At 35.5% G+C, this 16,607-nt stretch overlaps 2 protein-coding genes across 2 annotated transcripts; both read left to right on the forward strand.

Annotated features, from left to right (window-relative positions):
• The first annotated feature begins 422 nt into the window (after positions 1-422).
• LOC133860680 (aspartic proteinase A1-like) lies at positions 423-7,669 on the forward strand. The gene is made up of 14 exons (XM_062296255.1): positions 423-580; positions 1,618-1,996; positions 2,086-2,146; positions 2,861-2,955; positions 3,043-3,155; positions 3,368-3,536; positions 3,693-3,732; positions 3,847-3,911; positions 4,510-4,623; positions 4,802-4,866; positions 4,999-5,158; positions 5,235-5,354; positions 5,664-5,752; positions 7,394-7,669. The coding sequence occupies exons 2-14, from the start codon at positions 1,625-1,627 to the stop codon at positions 7,476-7,478; spliced, it is 1,548 nt and encodes a 515-aa protein (XP_062152239.1). The 5' UTR covers positions 423-580; positions 1,618-1,624; the 3' UTR covers positions 7,479-7,669.
• Positions 7,670-12,957: 5,288 nt separating this feature from the next.
• On the forward strand, positions 12,958-14,382 carry LOC133861185 (mitogen-activated protein kinase kinase kinase 18-like). The gene has a single exon (XM_062296908.1). It carries the CDS (start codon positions 13,090-13,092, stop codon positions 14,377-14,379), a length of 1,290 nt encoding a protein of 429 aa, XP_062152892.1. The 5' UTR covers positions 12,958-13,089; the 3' UTR covers positions 14,380-14,382.
• The last annotated feature ends 2,225 nt before the right edge of the window (positions 14,383-16,607 follow it).

Below are 16,607 nucleotides of genomic sequence, written 5' to 3' on the forward strand. Positions count from 1 at the left end.
TAAAAGAAAACTCTGTCCGCGATTCTGAAAATCTTTGCCACATTTATTGTAATAAGCTCTATTTGGAGAAAAATAGTACGGAGAAAACGAATGAAAGCCCACTACCAAATTCTCATGTCCAAATATTCTTTTTTGGGCCACCCAATTATTTTAAAGTCCAAGGGCCTTATCCTGGGCCTGAAGCGTGAGGATCAAATAAAAGCCCAGCACCCACACCGCTAAACAGCAATAAGTTTAGTTGGAGATCCAACGGCCAGGAACCAAAGTCACTTGACCGTCTTTCTCTAAGTTGACTGGTAGTTGATCTTTGAAATACGGCAATATTCAATACCGTGCACCATCAACCAATCGAAACTCTCCACGTCCCCATATTAAACGCCACCGAAATTAAACCAGTTCCTTAACCGTTAGATCCAAAAGCTCCAACTGAAATCAACAGTCAAAATACCTGAGAGTACCTACTTCTGAAGTAGACAAATACCTCTCTCTCTGTATCAGTTCCTTCGGTACCTCAGACTTGGTTTCCTCGGTGGTCTTCTTGCCCCTGTACTTGGTTCTGCTCCCTTCGTAGCAATTTCAGGTATGGAACAAATTTTCCCATTATTATATTTTCCTGTTCTTTTTTTTCCCTTAATTATATATTTTCAACGATTGTTGTGGTTAAATCTCTGTTCTTTGATCGGTAACTGGCTGTGAAAATTCGGATATTCTAGTTTTATTTGGGACTGTTCTAGCGAGTTGATTTTTGGGTTCTATGAGCTCCGTTTGTTTGATGAGAAAATATTAGAGAGAAAAAAAGAAAATAAATTTCGTAGAATTTTTGTTTGGTTGGACTTTTTACTAGTGGTGTAATGTTCATGTGTGAGCTGAAGATAATGGTTTTGTTAATAACTCTCACCTTAGCAGCGTTTTTTTTATTTTATTTTAAAATTTCAATCAGGTTCTTCAATTAGGGCTAATATTGCATGTTAGCGGTCTTGTAATTTTCTGTCGTTCTTTGCTGATTCTTAGGATCGGAATAAGAGAATGAATATATTTCAAACAACCCAGTTTGTTATTTGATTTCCCATGCCAAAAAGAAAGAGGAAAAAGGTTGGCATGACTAGCCCACATGATTGTATTATGACCGGTTAGTTTGAGAGTTACAAGTGTAACAGTTTTAGGTTTCATTTGGGTTTGCGATTTCAAAACATACGACTTAAAAATAGCAATTTTAAAACGTGTGATTCGAAAATTTGATTTTAAAAAAAGCAGTTAAGCGTTTAGTAAAATTGTTGTTTCACCTTTAAAATTGCTACTTAGCATTTAAAATTGTGTTTTTTAAAACACTTCATTGCCTACGATTTGAAAACACAGATTTTTTCTACGTTATCAAATCGCAATTTTTTAAAAAACATACTCCCAAACGATACATTTTTTGCGATTTGGTTTAAAAACGCACTTTCGGTTTGCAAAATCGCAGTGCTAAGTGCACTCCTAATTTCTTTTCACTCCCTAAATGTCCTAAGTAATTGAGCAGAGTATATGTCATTGGTTTGTGGGAATTGGTGTAACTTTTGGGTTGCTTTTTGTGAATGATCTCTATGAAAGAAAAAATATGGATTATTTATTTTGCAGTTCCAAGATGAATACCAAATCTAGAGCTAGTTTGGCCACTCTTCTTCTCTTGTTCCTTCTGTCCCCGATGGTGTTTTCCGTGCCCAATAATGGGTTGATCCGAATTGGACTGAAAAAGCAGAAATTGGATCAAAGCAACCGACTTGCTGGACAAATTGACTCTAAGGAGCGCGCGACGCTAAGAGCGCCTATCAGAAAATATTATCTCCATGGGAATCTTGGCGACTCTGAGGATACTAGTGTTGTTGAGCTAAAGAACTACATGGATGCTCAGTATTTTGGTGAGATTGGTATTGGCACGCCTTCTCAAAAATTCACCGTGATATTTGACACAGGAAGTTCTAATCTTTGGGTGCCGTCGTCAAAGTGTTATTTCTCAGTAAGTATCTTTCGAATATTTACTCAATGGATTTTTGTTGCAATTGGTTGGGAAGGAGAAAAGATATATGCTTTTGTGTTTGGGTGCAGGTTGCTTGCTTTTTTCACTCAAAGTACAAGTCCAGCCAATCAAGTACTTATCAAAAGAATGGTATTATCAATTTCCTTGGTTTTCCTTGATCATCACTTCTCATTCCCTTTTGCCTTCTCGCACTCCTCGTTTTCCTTGTTGTCTACACTTGGGATTATTTACAAAGACTGGGATGTACTCTCAGATGACTAATTTCTCAAGCCTAGATTAAAAGGATGAAGGAAGTCCATTAAAGAGAGCTAATCAAAGCATTAACTTTTTGAACAACAAAACTTTATTGAGAGACTAATCGTAAAGAGTTATACTTTTGTGTATAAATTCCTGTAACCTGTATTTATCCTAGTCTTCTAGTTTATGAGTGCTAAATGTTCTTCATATGATAAAATGAATCACGATTATGCATGGTGATGTCTATTGGGACAGTTCACCATTCTAACCTGTTCTCTACTACCTGCATGTTATGTTGTATGAATGCATCCATTCTTATATAAACTGATGAGAACTCTATATAGTTTTATTCTCCAGCATTGAGTGAGCATGTTGATGTGAAACTGAAAAAGATTGATGGCTAAGAGAATCTGTCAATTACAATCACTGGAATATGAAATGTGAAGTAACTGCTAAACTTTTCTCAATTATGGCTATACTTTCTCTTGCATTAAATAAGCATTAGGAAAACATACTTTTTTTGTCAATTCAATAATGGTCTTACTCTTTCTTTGCTAGCAGTAGTTTTAATATGTTACGATGTTTCAATCTTCATTTTTGGTGCAGGTAAATCTGCTGAGATCCATTATGGAACAGGAGCAATTTCAGGTTTCTTTAGCCAGGACCATGTAACACTTGGTGATCTGGCTGTTAAGAATCAGGTAAAGTTCGATAAAATGCACATTTTAGTTCTCTTCAGCTCAGCATTGTAGTTGGAGTTTACCGATACTAATGCTGCTGGTCATTAGGATTTTATTGAGGCAACCAGAGAGCCTAGCATCACATTCGTGGCAGCCAAGTTTGATGGTCTACTCGGACTTGGATTTCAAGAGATCTCAGTTGGGAATGCTGTTCCTGTCTGGTAAGTCAGGGCATCTCAGCTGCTAATATACTAAGAATAACTTGATTAATGGTTGAAGTCTACATGATAAAATGTGCTTATTTTAGCAGATTGATTGACTCAGTGCTTTTGCATGATATATCGTCTTAGGTGTTGGCTTGTTAACTTATTGTTTTTGGTATTGCCTTCAGACTGACTAATATTTTTTAACTGTGTATATGCAATTCTGGCAGGTATAATATGGTCAATCAAGGTCTTGTAAACGAACCGGTTTTTTCATTTTGGTTAAACCGCAATATTGAAGGGGAAGAAGGGGGTGAGATTGTGTTTGGTGGGATTGATTCTGATCATTACATTGGTGAGCACACATATGTTCCTGTGACTCAGAAAGGTTATTGGCAGGTTAGCCTTCCTAAATTGCCACCATCCGTTTTTGCTGTTGCCCATATGATTTATTCATCATCCTTTCTTTCTTCTTCTTTTTTTATTTTTTATTTTTTTATTTTTTTATTTTTGTTTAATGTTTAGATTTTAATTATTTATTTATCTTATTGGCAGTTTGATTTGGACGATGTACTAGTTGATGGTGAAACAACTGGTAATTATATTGAGCTTTTCTTTGTGTCCTCGTTATTTGGAGACATTTCTTTTTCTACGGTTTTGGTCGAATATGCTAGTTATTGTATTGAAAATTAAGCATATCATTTTTCAGGATTTTGCGCTGATGGTTGTTCAGCAATTGCCGACTCTGGAACATCTTTGTTGGCAGGCCCTACGGTACGTACTTTGGACAGCTATGTCCATTTCTTTTTTGTCCATAAGGAGTTCTGCTCTATGTTGAGCAGCAGAAACACCACAAATCAGCTAACAAAAAATAGTTTTCATATATGTATATGGATTTTCTAAACTCAATATTCATAAGATATATTATTTATTTACTATTTACTATGTAAAAAAGCTCAATATAGTTAATTTAGGGCTTCATCCCTAAGTTTAGGAAAGGTTAACTTTTATTCATTTATGGTAATGATATATGTAAAAGCTATAAGAGTAATGTTATACATTATCCTTATGTGGCTTTTAAAATCACCATTAAATCAAAATTTAATAGTGATTTATCATAAATCCAATAATTATTTTAAAAGCCAGATCAGTTTTGGGGGGATAAAGGAGGATAAAAGGATAGTGTATAGCATTACTCTTTATATAAAATGGTTATTATTGTTTGCTAACAGAAAAAATTTCAAATCTTAATGGGGCGCCATGTCTCCCCTAGGCCAATCTAGGTCCCCCCGTGCTTCACTGTGATTGAGCTTATACCTACTGAAATCTAGTGACTTGTGATGGGTATTATTGTTTGATATCTTATTTTCAGACTGTCGTTACTCAAATCAATCATGCAATTGGAGCTTCTGGTATTGTAAGCCAAGAATGCAAGACAGTGGTTACACAATATGGAAAAACCATACTGGACATGATTGTAGCCGAGGTAGATATTTTACTTTTTTCAATTTCTTATGAAACTCTGTTGCATATCACCATTCTTCCCTTTTAGATGGAATGTGTGGGTAAAATATGATGCTAGTTTTCTATTTTACTTTGGCCAACTTCATCTTAAAATCCCTCCCAATGAACTGACTTCTACTTTTTCTGGTGGTGTTTTGTAGGCGAGACCACAAAAAATCTGCTCCCAGATTGGTTTCTGTACTTTTGATGGGACTCATGGTGTTAGGTTAGAGTTAAACATTTTTCTTATAGTTATAATAAATGGTAGAATAATATCACCAGCATCTTTCTATGCAAGCAAGCAGCCATGTTAGTACTTAATTGTGATCATCCAACAATTTCTACTTTGTTTGTACAGTATGGGCATCGAGAGTGTGGTCAATGAGAAGAACAAAGAGAAGACATCTGGTGGGGTGAATGACGCCATGTGTACTGCTTGTGAGATGGCAGTGGTATGGATGCAAAATCAGATAAAGAAGAATCAGACAGAAGATCAGATATTGGATTATGTCAATGAGGTAAACTAGCCTTTTTGTTCACATTTCTGGAATAAATGGCCTTGCAGAGAGCTCAAGCCTTTAGTTGCACTTGCAGCTCTGTGACCGCCTTCCCAGTCCAAATGGAGAATCAGCAGTTGATTGTAGCAGTCTATCTTCCATGCCCAATGTTTCATTCACCATTGGTGGTAAAGTGCTCGATCTTGCACCAGATCAGGTACAGTGTCATGCTGATTTTAAAAGCTTATGAGTTTGAGTTCCATCTAGACAATGAACTATGCCATCTGATCTTCCTTAAAGTTCAGATCACTGAAGTAATGTTAGTTGTAGTCAAATGCTTGTGTCACTTTTCGTTCCACCTGTTAGCATCGACACTTCTCTAAATTCAATTTTGGAAAATAGTCTTATATACTTGATCATGTATATGTATGTAATCTTCCCATCCATGAACCACTATGAATTGGTCTTCTCACTGTGCTAATATTTTTTCTGTATTTTTTTTCTGGATGGTGTTGTCATGTATCAGTATATTCTCAAAGTAGGAGAGGGAGTTGCAGCTCAATGCATTAGTGGATTTATTGCTTTGGATGTCGGCCCGCCTCGTGGACCTCTCTGGTATATTTCTTCCTATTGTTACTAATAGCATCTTTAATATTTTCTTTTTTGACGGTAAATGGACCCAATTTTAAGAAGTATTGATGATCAAGCTGAATGGAGGAGGAGGGAGGAGGGGCCGATGGTGGGCTATTGCCCCCACTGGAAAACTGAGGACCCCCCCCCCCCCCTCAATGGCATTCTCACTATGCCTATCACTGCAAAATGTCCCCTTATTCACAAAGATTCTTTTTTGTTGTTTCATTTTTATTTTCTAACTTCACAAGATTACTTTGTTTCAATGATATTACTTCCAAGCATATATAGAAAGATTATAAAGACAATGAGAATACCTTCTGAAAATAACAAATAACTAGGTATTTTTTGTAAAAACTAAGGAAAGTATAGTACCTATGAATTGTATTATTTTCTTGTCACATTGAAATACAACATGCCAAAAATTTCCTTCTTTATTGAAGTAAAATATATATATATATATATATATATATATATTTATTTTTTTTTCGTATTTTACCTCTTGTATTTTCTTTTTATTTTGTTAAATAATCCTACTTAAAAAATGTGATCAAGGAAAAACAGAAACCTCCAGTAATATGATAAAGACAAAGAACTAGTGAAGCATTATTTTTATATCATCAGAGAAAGCAAAGAATATAAAATTTCTTTTGGAAGAATTATTGTTGATTATTCTAATATACTTTTAGTTGCATCAGTTTCTCATTTTGGTTGATCTTTAGTCATTAAATAATTTCTGTTTGCCATTAAATAATTTCTTTTTGCAATACGTTACTCTTTTTATTTACTTGTTTAAGTTATGCTAAATTAGTTGGTTGTATAATTTCCTATTTTAAAGATTGACCGTTAAAGCTAACAAAGCATTGACCATTTGGTTTTATTTTGAATTGGAAAAAATATTGGTGTATTTTCCATCAAAACGAAATTAAATTTGTAGTAAAACCCATATTGGATTGAAATATACAATCTATTGGCATAAGAAAAAAGAATGAAAATCTCATTTCTTTATTATTTGACTAGCAATAAAATTTTTTACTTATTAAACTTATTTGTCTTGTTGAATTGATTAACCGTTTTTAAAATATTATAAAGTTTGTTTAACCTTAGATGTGAAATCTTGGCCTTAACTCTGATTAAACCCTAGCAATAGTGTCTCATATTACGAACATGGTCTTCAAACACCATCACTAAAATCTAGTACTTTTACTATTGGTAAAACACTTGACACATGAACCAATTAGTATATTATCGTTGCAAATGTAGCATAAACCAGATTTTAAACCATCGAGTGGAATAAGAATGAATGAGAACCCATTAGGATGCAGCCTAGGTGTCAAAGGGAGGGTTTGGGATGAGCTGTAGACTCGGACATTCTGAGTTCGATTCCACTCTAGAAGTTTATCAAGATTACTTGAGACACGATTCTGGTGGGTGGGATCGTGTATCCGGGGTAGGTCTGAAGGGCCCTACCTTAGTGAGGTTACATGTACTCATTGTTGCTAGCTTCATATTAAGGAATTTGATTGATTGACTTTTGTATTGTGGCGATCTGTTAGTTTCTGTTTATTATCTGCCTGCTGCATATGATGAAGCCATGAATTCACTAATTTTGGTTCTGTAATACAGGATTCTGGGGGATGTTTTCATGGGTCGCTATCACACGGTGTTTGACTACGGGAACTCGAGAGTCGGGTTTGCTGAAGCTGCATAAATCAAGCCATCTATGTTCTCGTTTGTCTCTTCAATAATCATACTCGTGTAAAAATCTTTACATTATTGTGGTGTTGCAGTAGAACTTGTCTAAGTGATGGACCTTGGCCTTAAACTTGTTATATGTAAATATATCATGACAATGTGCTTGTTTTTATAGATAAAAGAAAAGGGAAGAACCTTTTGAAATTATTATTCTCTTGCTAGCTAGCATGATTGAAACCCACTTTACCACTTTAATTTGTTCCAAATTTATAGGTGAGTCTTATGAAATTCAGTAGAGGATGGTGCCCATTTTAGTTTTTGCCACCACTAGGTCATAGCAAGTGACAACTTCAGCCCTAGACTTGCTGGGAAGCTTATTAGCTACACCCTTCAGAGTTAGGTTAGAGCTTTAATTGAGAGGCTTTTAGGGCATCTCAAAATGGAAAGAGATCCTTACTTAGGATATAGATTTTCAACAATTTTTTGATCGGATTGCTAGCAATTCGGATAATAAATGTGAGAGAGTTCTTATGTGATCTATTTGTCCCAACAAGTAGGTAGACTGCCCAAGATTTGCTCAGATCGTCTCTCTCTCATTTACTATCCGAACTGCTAATAATTGAGACAAAGACTTGCAAGTGAATTCCTTTATTGATAAGGGAATGATGTGAGCTAAACGATTAATTCTCTCTTTTTGCTATTTTACCAAAAAGAAAAAATGAAAATTTTATCTTATTGGTTGCTCCAAGGTCTAGAAGCACCAAAGTGGCAGACAATTTGAGACTATAATAAGAACTACTTCGATACACGTGTCTCTAGCAGTCCAATCAACGAGTGACTTGTGACAAATCTAGGCCGTCGGATTCACTAGACATCACTTTCGATCTGTACATATAACGGAACTTCAAAGCAATCAAGATTCAAGAACACACATCTATTTTCATTAAACAGCCGGCTGCTAACAACCTTATCATAGCAACGTTAAAGCAACACTCATGACTGTTTTTCACTCAAAATAACAAGGAAAGAAGTACATCAATAAATCAAACCGTTCCCACGAGTAACCAACTGATGGGAAAGCAAAAAGATGTTTTACATATTAATCATGCATTAAGTGAGTGTAATTTAGTTGATCTTGGTCTAACTAACTATCATAAAAAAATATATAAAAAAAAGACCAAAAAATTCCCATAATGTTCACATTGTTTTGAAGATTGATAAACCAATAAATTGGAATTCTTATTTTTAAAGTTCCATCAATATCAACAGTAGAATAGTTAGGGTGCGTTTGACCACGCGATTAATTTCGTAGGTCAAACATCATGCATTTTTAAACAAAATCGTACAAAATGCCTTGTTTTTGAGTGCACTTGAAAAAAATGACAATTTAAAAACGTATAAAAGTCCACATTTTCGCGCAACAAGCAAGGAGATGCGTTATTAGAAAATAACGATTTTTTAAGACTAAATTGACAAAAAAAATTACTCTTTTACGGATTTTACTAGACACTTAATTACATTTTTAAAAATTATAATATATATATATATATATATATATATATATATATATATATATATATATATATATATATATATATATATATATATATATATATATATATATATATGTTTTATTAACTATGTTTTGAAACCGCCCTGTTGCCAAATTTTTTTTAGTTGTCTTCAAAATTGCATTTCCATTAAGAGCCCATTTGACCATGTGATTTCACAAGCCAAAAGTGCATTTCAAACCAAAATGGTGGAAAATATCTTGTTTTGAAAACGTGAAAAACGCACTTTTAAAAAGCTCCAATTATGAAATCATAGACAATATTTTAAAGGTCAAACCGCGAATTTACCAAATGCTTAACTGCGTTTTTAAAAATCGTGTTTTCAAATTGCATGTCTTGAAATCTATATTTTTCAGGTCGCATGTTGTGAAATTGTAAAACCAAAGAGACCCAATTTATGTTTTGAAATCACTATTTCTTCAAACAGCACGTTTTGAAACTACTGAATCAAACAAACACTTAATTAATGCTACATATGCAGTACTAAAAGCATCACCACAATTTATTATGAGTAATGCTATATACTATACTCTTATCTAATCTCTATTCTATTAGACTAAATGTGTTAGTGTTCATCGACCTTTGAATCAAATCTGTTTTCTTTTTCTTTTTTTCTAAAAAAAAAAAAAAAAAAACTCAATTTTACTGGGATGATGAAAGGGTGTTCGTTAACTTTTGAATTAACCCTGATTTAAAAAAAAAAAAAAAAAAAAAAAAAAAAAAAAAAAAAAAACTGTGAATAGGTGTGACATAAATGAAGGAAACGTTGGCACTTCCATATTCACACGGTACGTCGTCACATAGATTACACACCGTGACACCCACCACACACAGTGACAGAGCGACACCGAAAACGTGGTGTTTGAGGTTCAAGGCACACGTGTTTCGTTATTGGTACGTAGTTCATGCATCACGTGGACCCTACTTTCCTCCCAAATTAAATACGTAAAGGCTTAAGCAAAAAGCATATACTAAAGATATAATCGTGGCTTGCGTGCGAGTAAAGCCTCTCTCATTTCCTTCATGATTAGCAGTCTTAGAAGCCACGCATTAGATTAGATTTTTGAGACACAGAGAGAGAGAGAGAGAGAGAGAGAGAGAGAGAGAGATGGGAAAGCGTTACAATTGGTGCAACCAACTGAGCTAAACTCGACAGTCGACAGATATGGTCTTGACAGTTAGTGTGAAACAGTAGTACTGGAGGGTTTTTAATTTGTTCGAAAGCAGAGGGCAGAGGGGGGTTGTGGTTGTGGTTGTTGTTGTTGGGTTTTGTTTTGTAATTAAGCAACGACTAAACTCCCACTCCCACCTGCTGCTTTGCCTAGATTAACATAGCTATTACTAGTGTGCATGATTTGTTTACTTTTGGAATAATTGGTTACAACGTCGTCTCTCTAGCTATACACCATTTTCTTTGATTCCCTCCCCTTTTAACTTCTACTCCAAACCACCTCCTCTCCTTTTGGCTTTTAGTATCATACTTTCTACCATATTCTGCCTTCTTAATAATGAGGCATACACTACTAGGATAGCATGCATATGTAGCATGCATGCTATAGGCCAGGTTCTTTATGTGCAGGGGCGGAACAACATGATGATTTGGGGAGATTTCAGCCTCCCAAGTCACAATTAATGTTTGTCTCTTAATCCTAAAATTTTAGTTCCGTCTCTGTTTTTGTGTACGAGTGAACGTGGTCATATCAGTCTATCAGAATAGAGATTTTGAATTTGAATATTGTCTTATGTTTATGTACGTAAGTCACCTCCAACTTTAATTAGGAGGAATTTGAGCCCACATATGATGTGAGGAGACTGTGATAGAATATTAATTAATCTATCGGCTCAAGCTTTAATTTCAGGATAAATGACAATATTTTAACAAGAAAAGGACCCCCCCCTTTTTTTTTTTTTTTTAAACACTTTTGGGATCTAAATCATGAGTCTTGAAACAACACGTAGTTCTTAAAAAAAGACAAGGGGGAGGGGGGGGGGGGGGTGTTGTCGCCGTGATTCACTTCCAATTTTATTTAAGAGGAGTTTGAGCTCGATCAGACAAAAAGAGTGTTAAAACTATTAATTAAATAAATAAATTTATTATTTTCTATCGGTTTAAGAAAAAATGTTATTTAAGAGATGAATGACATATTTTTTTATTTTTAAGGAAAAAAAAAAAAAAAAAAAAACTCTTGTGAGATCTCTCCCAATACATCATGAGTCGTGAAGCAACAAAACGTAATTCGTAATCATTAAAAATAAAATAAAAAAAGAAGAAGATCGAAGAGGAAGAAAGAAAAGAGGGGGGCGGCTACGTGTGACTTGTAAGAGTTCATAATAGCATCAAATTAAATGTCAAAGGTGTTGGATTGATTTAGAGGGTAGCTTTCTGTTATATATGATTAACGTTGTAATTTTTAAGAAGCAACATATATATTGATTTGACTACTATGGTAGGATCAACTTCACAATCATCACAATCAATTAATTTTTGCAATATTTTCTTTGCATACAATCTAGACAAAAGAAATTGGTGCTTGGTCCGTAATCAGCATTCTCACCCACACGTCCATGTGTAATTCTTTATCATGATTACTTTACTTAGGGGACACAAATTAATCCTCTGATTAATTAACTTAATTGATTAATTAGGAATTATATAAATGATTCAACTGCAAAAATAAGTCAGCATGGTATATATATATATATATATATATTCATTAAATAAATGATCTTGGACTAATTAGGTGATTTTTCTTTGTGTCCTGTTTCTATATTTGAAAATTCTGGCAAGTTGTCAAAAAAAATTGAAAGAAATTACCAAATTTTAGCTGTATTTTGACAAACCCATGCATCATGGACACAATTCTACGAATGTAATAAAGTGTATTTTCAAACAAAATAATCTTTCTTTCTTTTTCTTTCGTTTAGCCAATATTATAGTTCAACCACCCAAATATATAGATATTTTACAGCAGCCACGCTTTTCTTGTGCTTACCAAAATTTTGAATTAGCACCATTAAATATACTTTGAAAAAGAAAAGTAATTGCATAACTTCGGTTAGTATGTACAGATAACCGTGCGTCAGTAGTCCAGTTAAGGAGACTTGTGTAGAGAACATAAAAGAGGTAAAAGTATTGACTCGCTGGAAGTACCGGCGAGAGACACTCTGATGCCTAAGTCAATAGGAAGTTCTTGGAGGGTGAATTAATAAAAAGCGAGAAAAGTGATTAGAAAATTGAGCTTAATTAGAAACTTATCCGCTACATGTGGTAGTCTTCTATTTATAAGGATGCCAATTTTTGACACGATCCCAAAACAAAATTAGTAGATTAGGGTTAAGGAGACTCAATATGATCCAAAAAACAGACATGCGAACACGAATTACCGCCCCTACTTACTTATAGAAGATGGGATCAGTCTAACAACCTAGGCTACGTGGCACCATCTGGTTGTTCTTTTTTATTTTTGATTTTTGACATATATTAATAATTTATTTTTGATAAATTCCCATATTTCCATTTATTGATTTGTACTTTTCCCCATCCAGAAAACTTCAATACAGTGGCTTAATTATAGACGTATTCAACTCAAAAAGATACTAAATTTCAACCATTTTGGTGGTTCAACCCACCCCCATACACCCTGCCCTTATATTCCCAAAGCTTTCTTTTCAAAGTCTACTCTCAAACAAAAAAGAGGATCTAATGTGGATTATCCATCAAAGCTACCCTCTCCAACCTCTCCCATCACATGTACCAAACAATAACTCCAAAATTTATTTCCCATTTCCACACTCTTAAGCCTTATATAACCTTATTCTTAATTAACACGTGAATACGTGCCGTTTAGCCAATCCATCGCCGACCAGCCAATCCAAGCCGTCAACCCCACCCAAATTTTGACACGTTGTAGCTAGACTGGCGTTAAAGGAATTGTCAACTCCCAAAGAGAAGTAGGGAGAGAGACTCAACCAACCTATAAGAGTCCCTCTATATATATATGAAGCAACGAAAATTAAATACACCCAGCAAAGCCTTTCTCATTTCAGCTTACCAAAATGGACTGGACTCGAGGCCAGACCATAGGCCATGGCTCATCAGCCACCGTCTCCCTAGCCACCTCTCACCGGTCCGGCGGTGTTTTTGCCGTGAAGTCCGCTGAGCTATCCCAATCCGGGTTCTTGCAAAGAGAGCAACATATTTTGTCCTCTTTGAGCAGCCCTCATGTAGTTAGCTACAAGGGGTGTGACATTACTATGGAGAACAACAACATGCTCCTGTACAACCTTTTCATGGAGTATGTCCCCGGAGGCACGCTTACCGATGCAATTCGCAACCGTGGAGGCCGGATTGAAGAATCGGTGATCGGATATTACACCCGGCAGATTGTACAAGGGCTAGAGTACTTGCACTCACATGGCTTGGTACATTGTGATATTAAAGGTAGGAACATTTTGATTAGTGAAAATGGTGCAAAAATTGCTGACTTTGGGTGTGCTAAGTGGGTTGATAAGGCCAAAGAAGCCGACACCGCCGAGCCAATTGGTGGCACGCCGATGTTTATGGCACCGGAGGCGGCCCGTGGAGAGGACCAGGGGTTCCCTTGTGACATTTGGGCACTTGGGTGCACAATAATTGAAATGGCTACCGGTGGTGCGCCGTGGCCTAATGTGGCTGACCCAGTAACGGCCTTGTACCACATTGCATGTTCCGGGGAATTGCCGGAGTTTCCAAGCTGTCTGCCGGAGCAAGCAAAAGATTTCTTGGATAAGTGCCTGAGAAGGAGTCCAGAGGAGCGGTGGACAGCTAGTCAACTTCTAAAGCATCCATTTCTTGTGGAATTCAATTCCGGTGCAAAGCCGATTCAGGAATCCAATTCAAGTTCTCCTACAAGTATTCTTGATCAAGGCTTTTGGAACTCGCTAGAAGTGTCAGAAAGCCGGAGCAATCTGGTTGGTACACGTGAGGAAAATCCGGCAGATGATAGGATCGGACGGTTGTCGTCACTTTCAGGGGTACCCAGTTGGACATGGAATGAGAATTGGTTCACGGTTAGAGGGAATATTGGTGAGGAAAGCAATATTATTATGGATGATCTTGAAAGTGAAGCCGATATAGTTTGTGGGTCAGCCATAGATTCCATTGTTAGCGGTGTGGAAGAGCTGGAGAGCACAATTGGTGGTGAGGGGTGGTTGAGTTTTTCAGGTAACAATGTAAATAGTAGCTCTGAGAATTTACGGGGTTTCTGTAAATGTAGGAAAAGTAGGGTAGCTTCGAGCAATTTTAGTTTTGAGAGGGACAAAGACAAGCTGTTTCTTCCTTCAATTTCAAGTTTTTTAAGTTCATAAACAGATCATCTCCCTCTCTCTCTCACACACACATACACACACACGTACACGCCCCAACACGGATATGCACAAGTTTACATCTCGGGACAACAAGTTCGAGCGTAAAGACTAATGAGAAGCAAACTTACGAAGGATTCGGCCTGGGTTCAGTTCCAATTGGCACTAGATCCATTGGGATGAGACACATAACCCTTGTGTTTTACTATGGAACACATTATCCAATCCTAATAAATCAAGTTCCTACTGTAACTAGCCTCAAAAGAAACTCATCCAACTCATGTACCGACATGGACATGAACAAATTTTACATCTCGGGACAAGTTAGAGTGTAAACACTAATAAGAAGCAAACTCATAAAAGATTCAGCTTGGGTTCAGTTTCAGTTAGTATCAGATCCGTTGGAATAGAACACGTAGCTCTTGTGTCTTGTTATGAAACACGTGTTCGATTCCAAGTACAATTGATCTAGTTCCAATGTAACTGAACTCAAGATAAAACTCATTCATGAAGGTATGGTTTCCAAGTCAATCTGCCCAAGTTTGACATTGTCAAGTCCCACACCTTATCCTGCCCACATTGGAGTTTCTTAATTGCCTCACCCTATCCTCTGTTTCAGTTTACCCCACAAATGCACTTTGGGTATATCCAGGGACATATACAAAAGTTCAACCGCGTACAAAAAGTTTTGGGCAACTTCCAATATAAAATCATACACCCACCCTTAACTTTGCTTTGTTAGGTATGTAAATGAGGATTAACTTTCATGACTCAAAAAGGGGTAACTAAGTGGCCATTTCAGTTATAGAGTTGTCCACCATCTCCTCTGTCTTCCCTTTTTGGTAGGTAAAACAGGATCAAGTTCCATGAGGCAAGTGGGTGAAGCCACACACAAAATGTAATTTCCCATACCACCAACTTAAGCAACTCTAGTGTTTTGCTGATTACGCTTCACATGGTCAAGCTTATCGTTTTAAAAAACATAAATAAATAAAATTAGATTCTAATGTTATTATTGAATCAAGAGATGCAGATATATTTTTTTTTTAAATCTAATACTATTAAAAACTCTAATTTTTTTTGAAGCAAGTACTTCTAATAATGAAAGTATTTTTGAAAATGTTGTTTTAAGAGAATTTCGGAATTAGGAAATCCAAAAAAAAAAAAAATGAAAGGAAATGAGTATTGGTCATGATTTTATGATATACTTTATAGAAGAAACTCTCACAAGATTGTGTTCCAATTTGTAATGATTTATAACTTGGAAAATGAACCTTATAGCTTTGAAGAAGCTATGCAATTTAGAGATGTCACATTCTGGAAGGAAGCTATTGATAATGAAATGAGGTCTATTATGTCCAATAACACATGGATCCTTAGAAATTTACCTTTTGGTTCTAAACTCATAGGATGTAAATGAATTTTTAAGAAAAAGTTGAAACCCGGTGTAATAAGGCTTATTAGTAGCCAAAGGGTTTCGACAGTCTAAGGGCATTGATTGTTTTGATAAATAAGTTATTTTGATTATTTTGTTATATTGTTAGATTATTTTAATAAAATAAGTTTTTCCCTCATTTTTTTTTAAAAAAAAATTCAACTTTCTTTCCATTTGTGTATTTCACTTTGTCCACACATTGAAAAGTTATAAGAACTTTTGGTGCTTTATAACAAATTGTCTTTCATTAAGTCTAAATTAACTTTTGGGTAGACATGTTTTTGGTGTCACCAATTGGCGCGTTAGGGGTATGTACGCATTGTCGTAGTAAGTTGTACATTCGCACAAGCCACGTGCTTATTATTTTCATGTGAAAATTTGATGCGATTTTTTGAACTTATACAACTGCATTTCTAACCGCCATAATTTGGTTCAAATTTCAACATTAATAACTGCTTTTCCAACGGTCAGTAAGTGTTGTTTTAACAGTCAAAAACTACTATTATAATTATATATAAAATGACAATTTCTTAAATTCGAACTACTACTTTTCTTTTTTCTTCTTCCTCTCTTTTGCTGTTACACATTTCTTGTTGAATGTACATAGTGTTCGGAGTTTGCAATATGTACACTATATCCAGGTAATATTGTATCCTGACATTGGCAGAGCCACGTTAAGGCAAGTGTGGGTCGTGGCAAAAAATTTACTTCATACGGAAAATTTTGAACTAATTGATAAATGGTCCCTACACACCTCTTGTTTTTACTTTTAGATTTTGAGAGAACCACGCGGACA

This window comes from Alnus glutinosa, chromosome 2 (genome assembly GCF_958979055.1).
Source record: "Alnus glutinosa chromosome 2, dhAlnGlut1.1, whole genome shotgun sequence".
Taxonomy (NCBI): domain Eukaryota; kingdom Viridiplantae; phylum Streptophyta; class Magnoliopsida; order Fagales; family Betulaceae; genus Alnus; species Alnus glutinosa.

Excerpts from the sequence above, each read along its gene's own strand:
- LOC133860680 (XM_062296255.1), top strand. The coding sequence starts at position 1,625 with ATGAATACCAAATCTAGAGCTAGTTTGGCCACTCTTCTTCTCTTGTTC. Across the intron at positions 3,733-3,846 it reads AGTTGATGGTGAAACAACTG|GATTTTGCGCTGATGGTTGT; the intron begins GTAATTATATTG and ends ATCATTTTTCAG. Across the intron at positions 5,355-5,663 it reads TCGATCTTGCACCAGATCAG|TATATTCTCAAAGTAGGAGA; the intron begins GTACAGTGTCAT and ends GTCATGTATCAG.
- LOC133861185 (XM_062296908.1), top strand. The coding sequence starts at position 13,090 with ATGGACTGGACTCGAGGCCAGACCATAGGCCATGGCTCATCAGCCACC.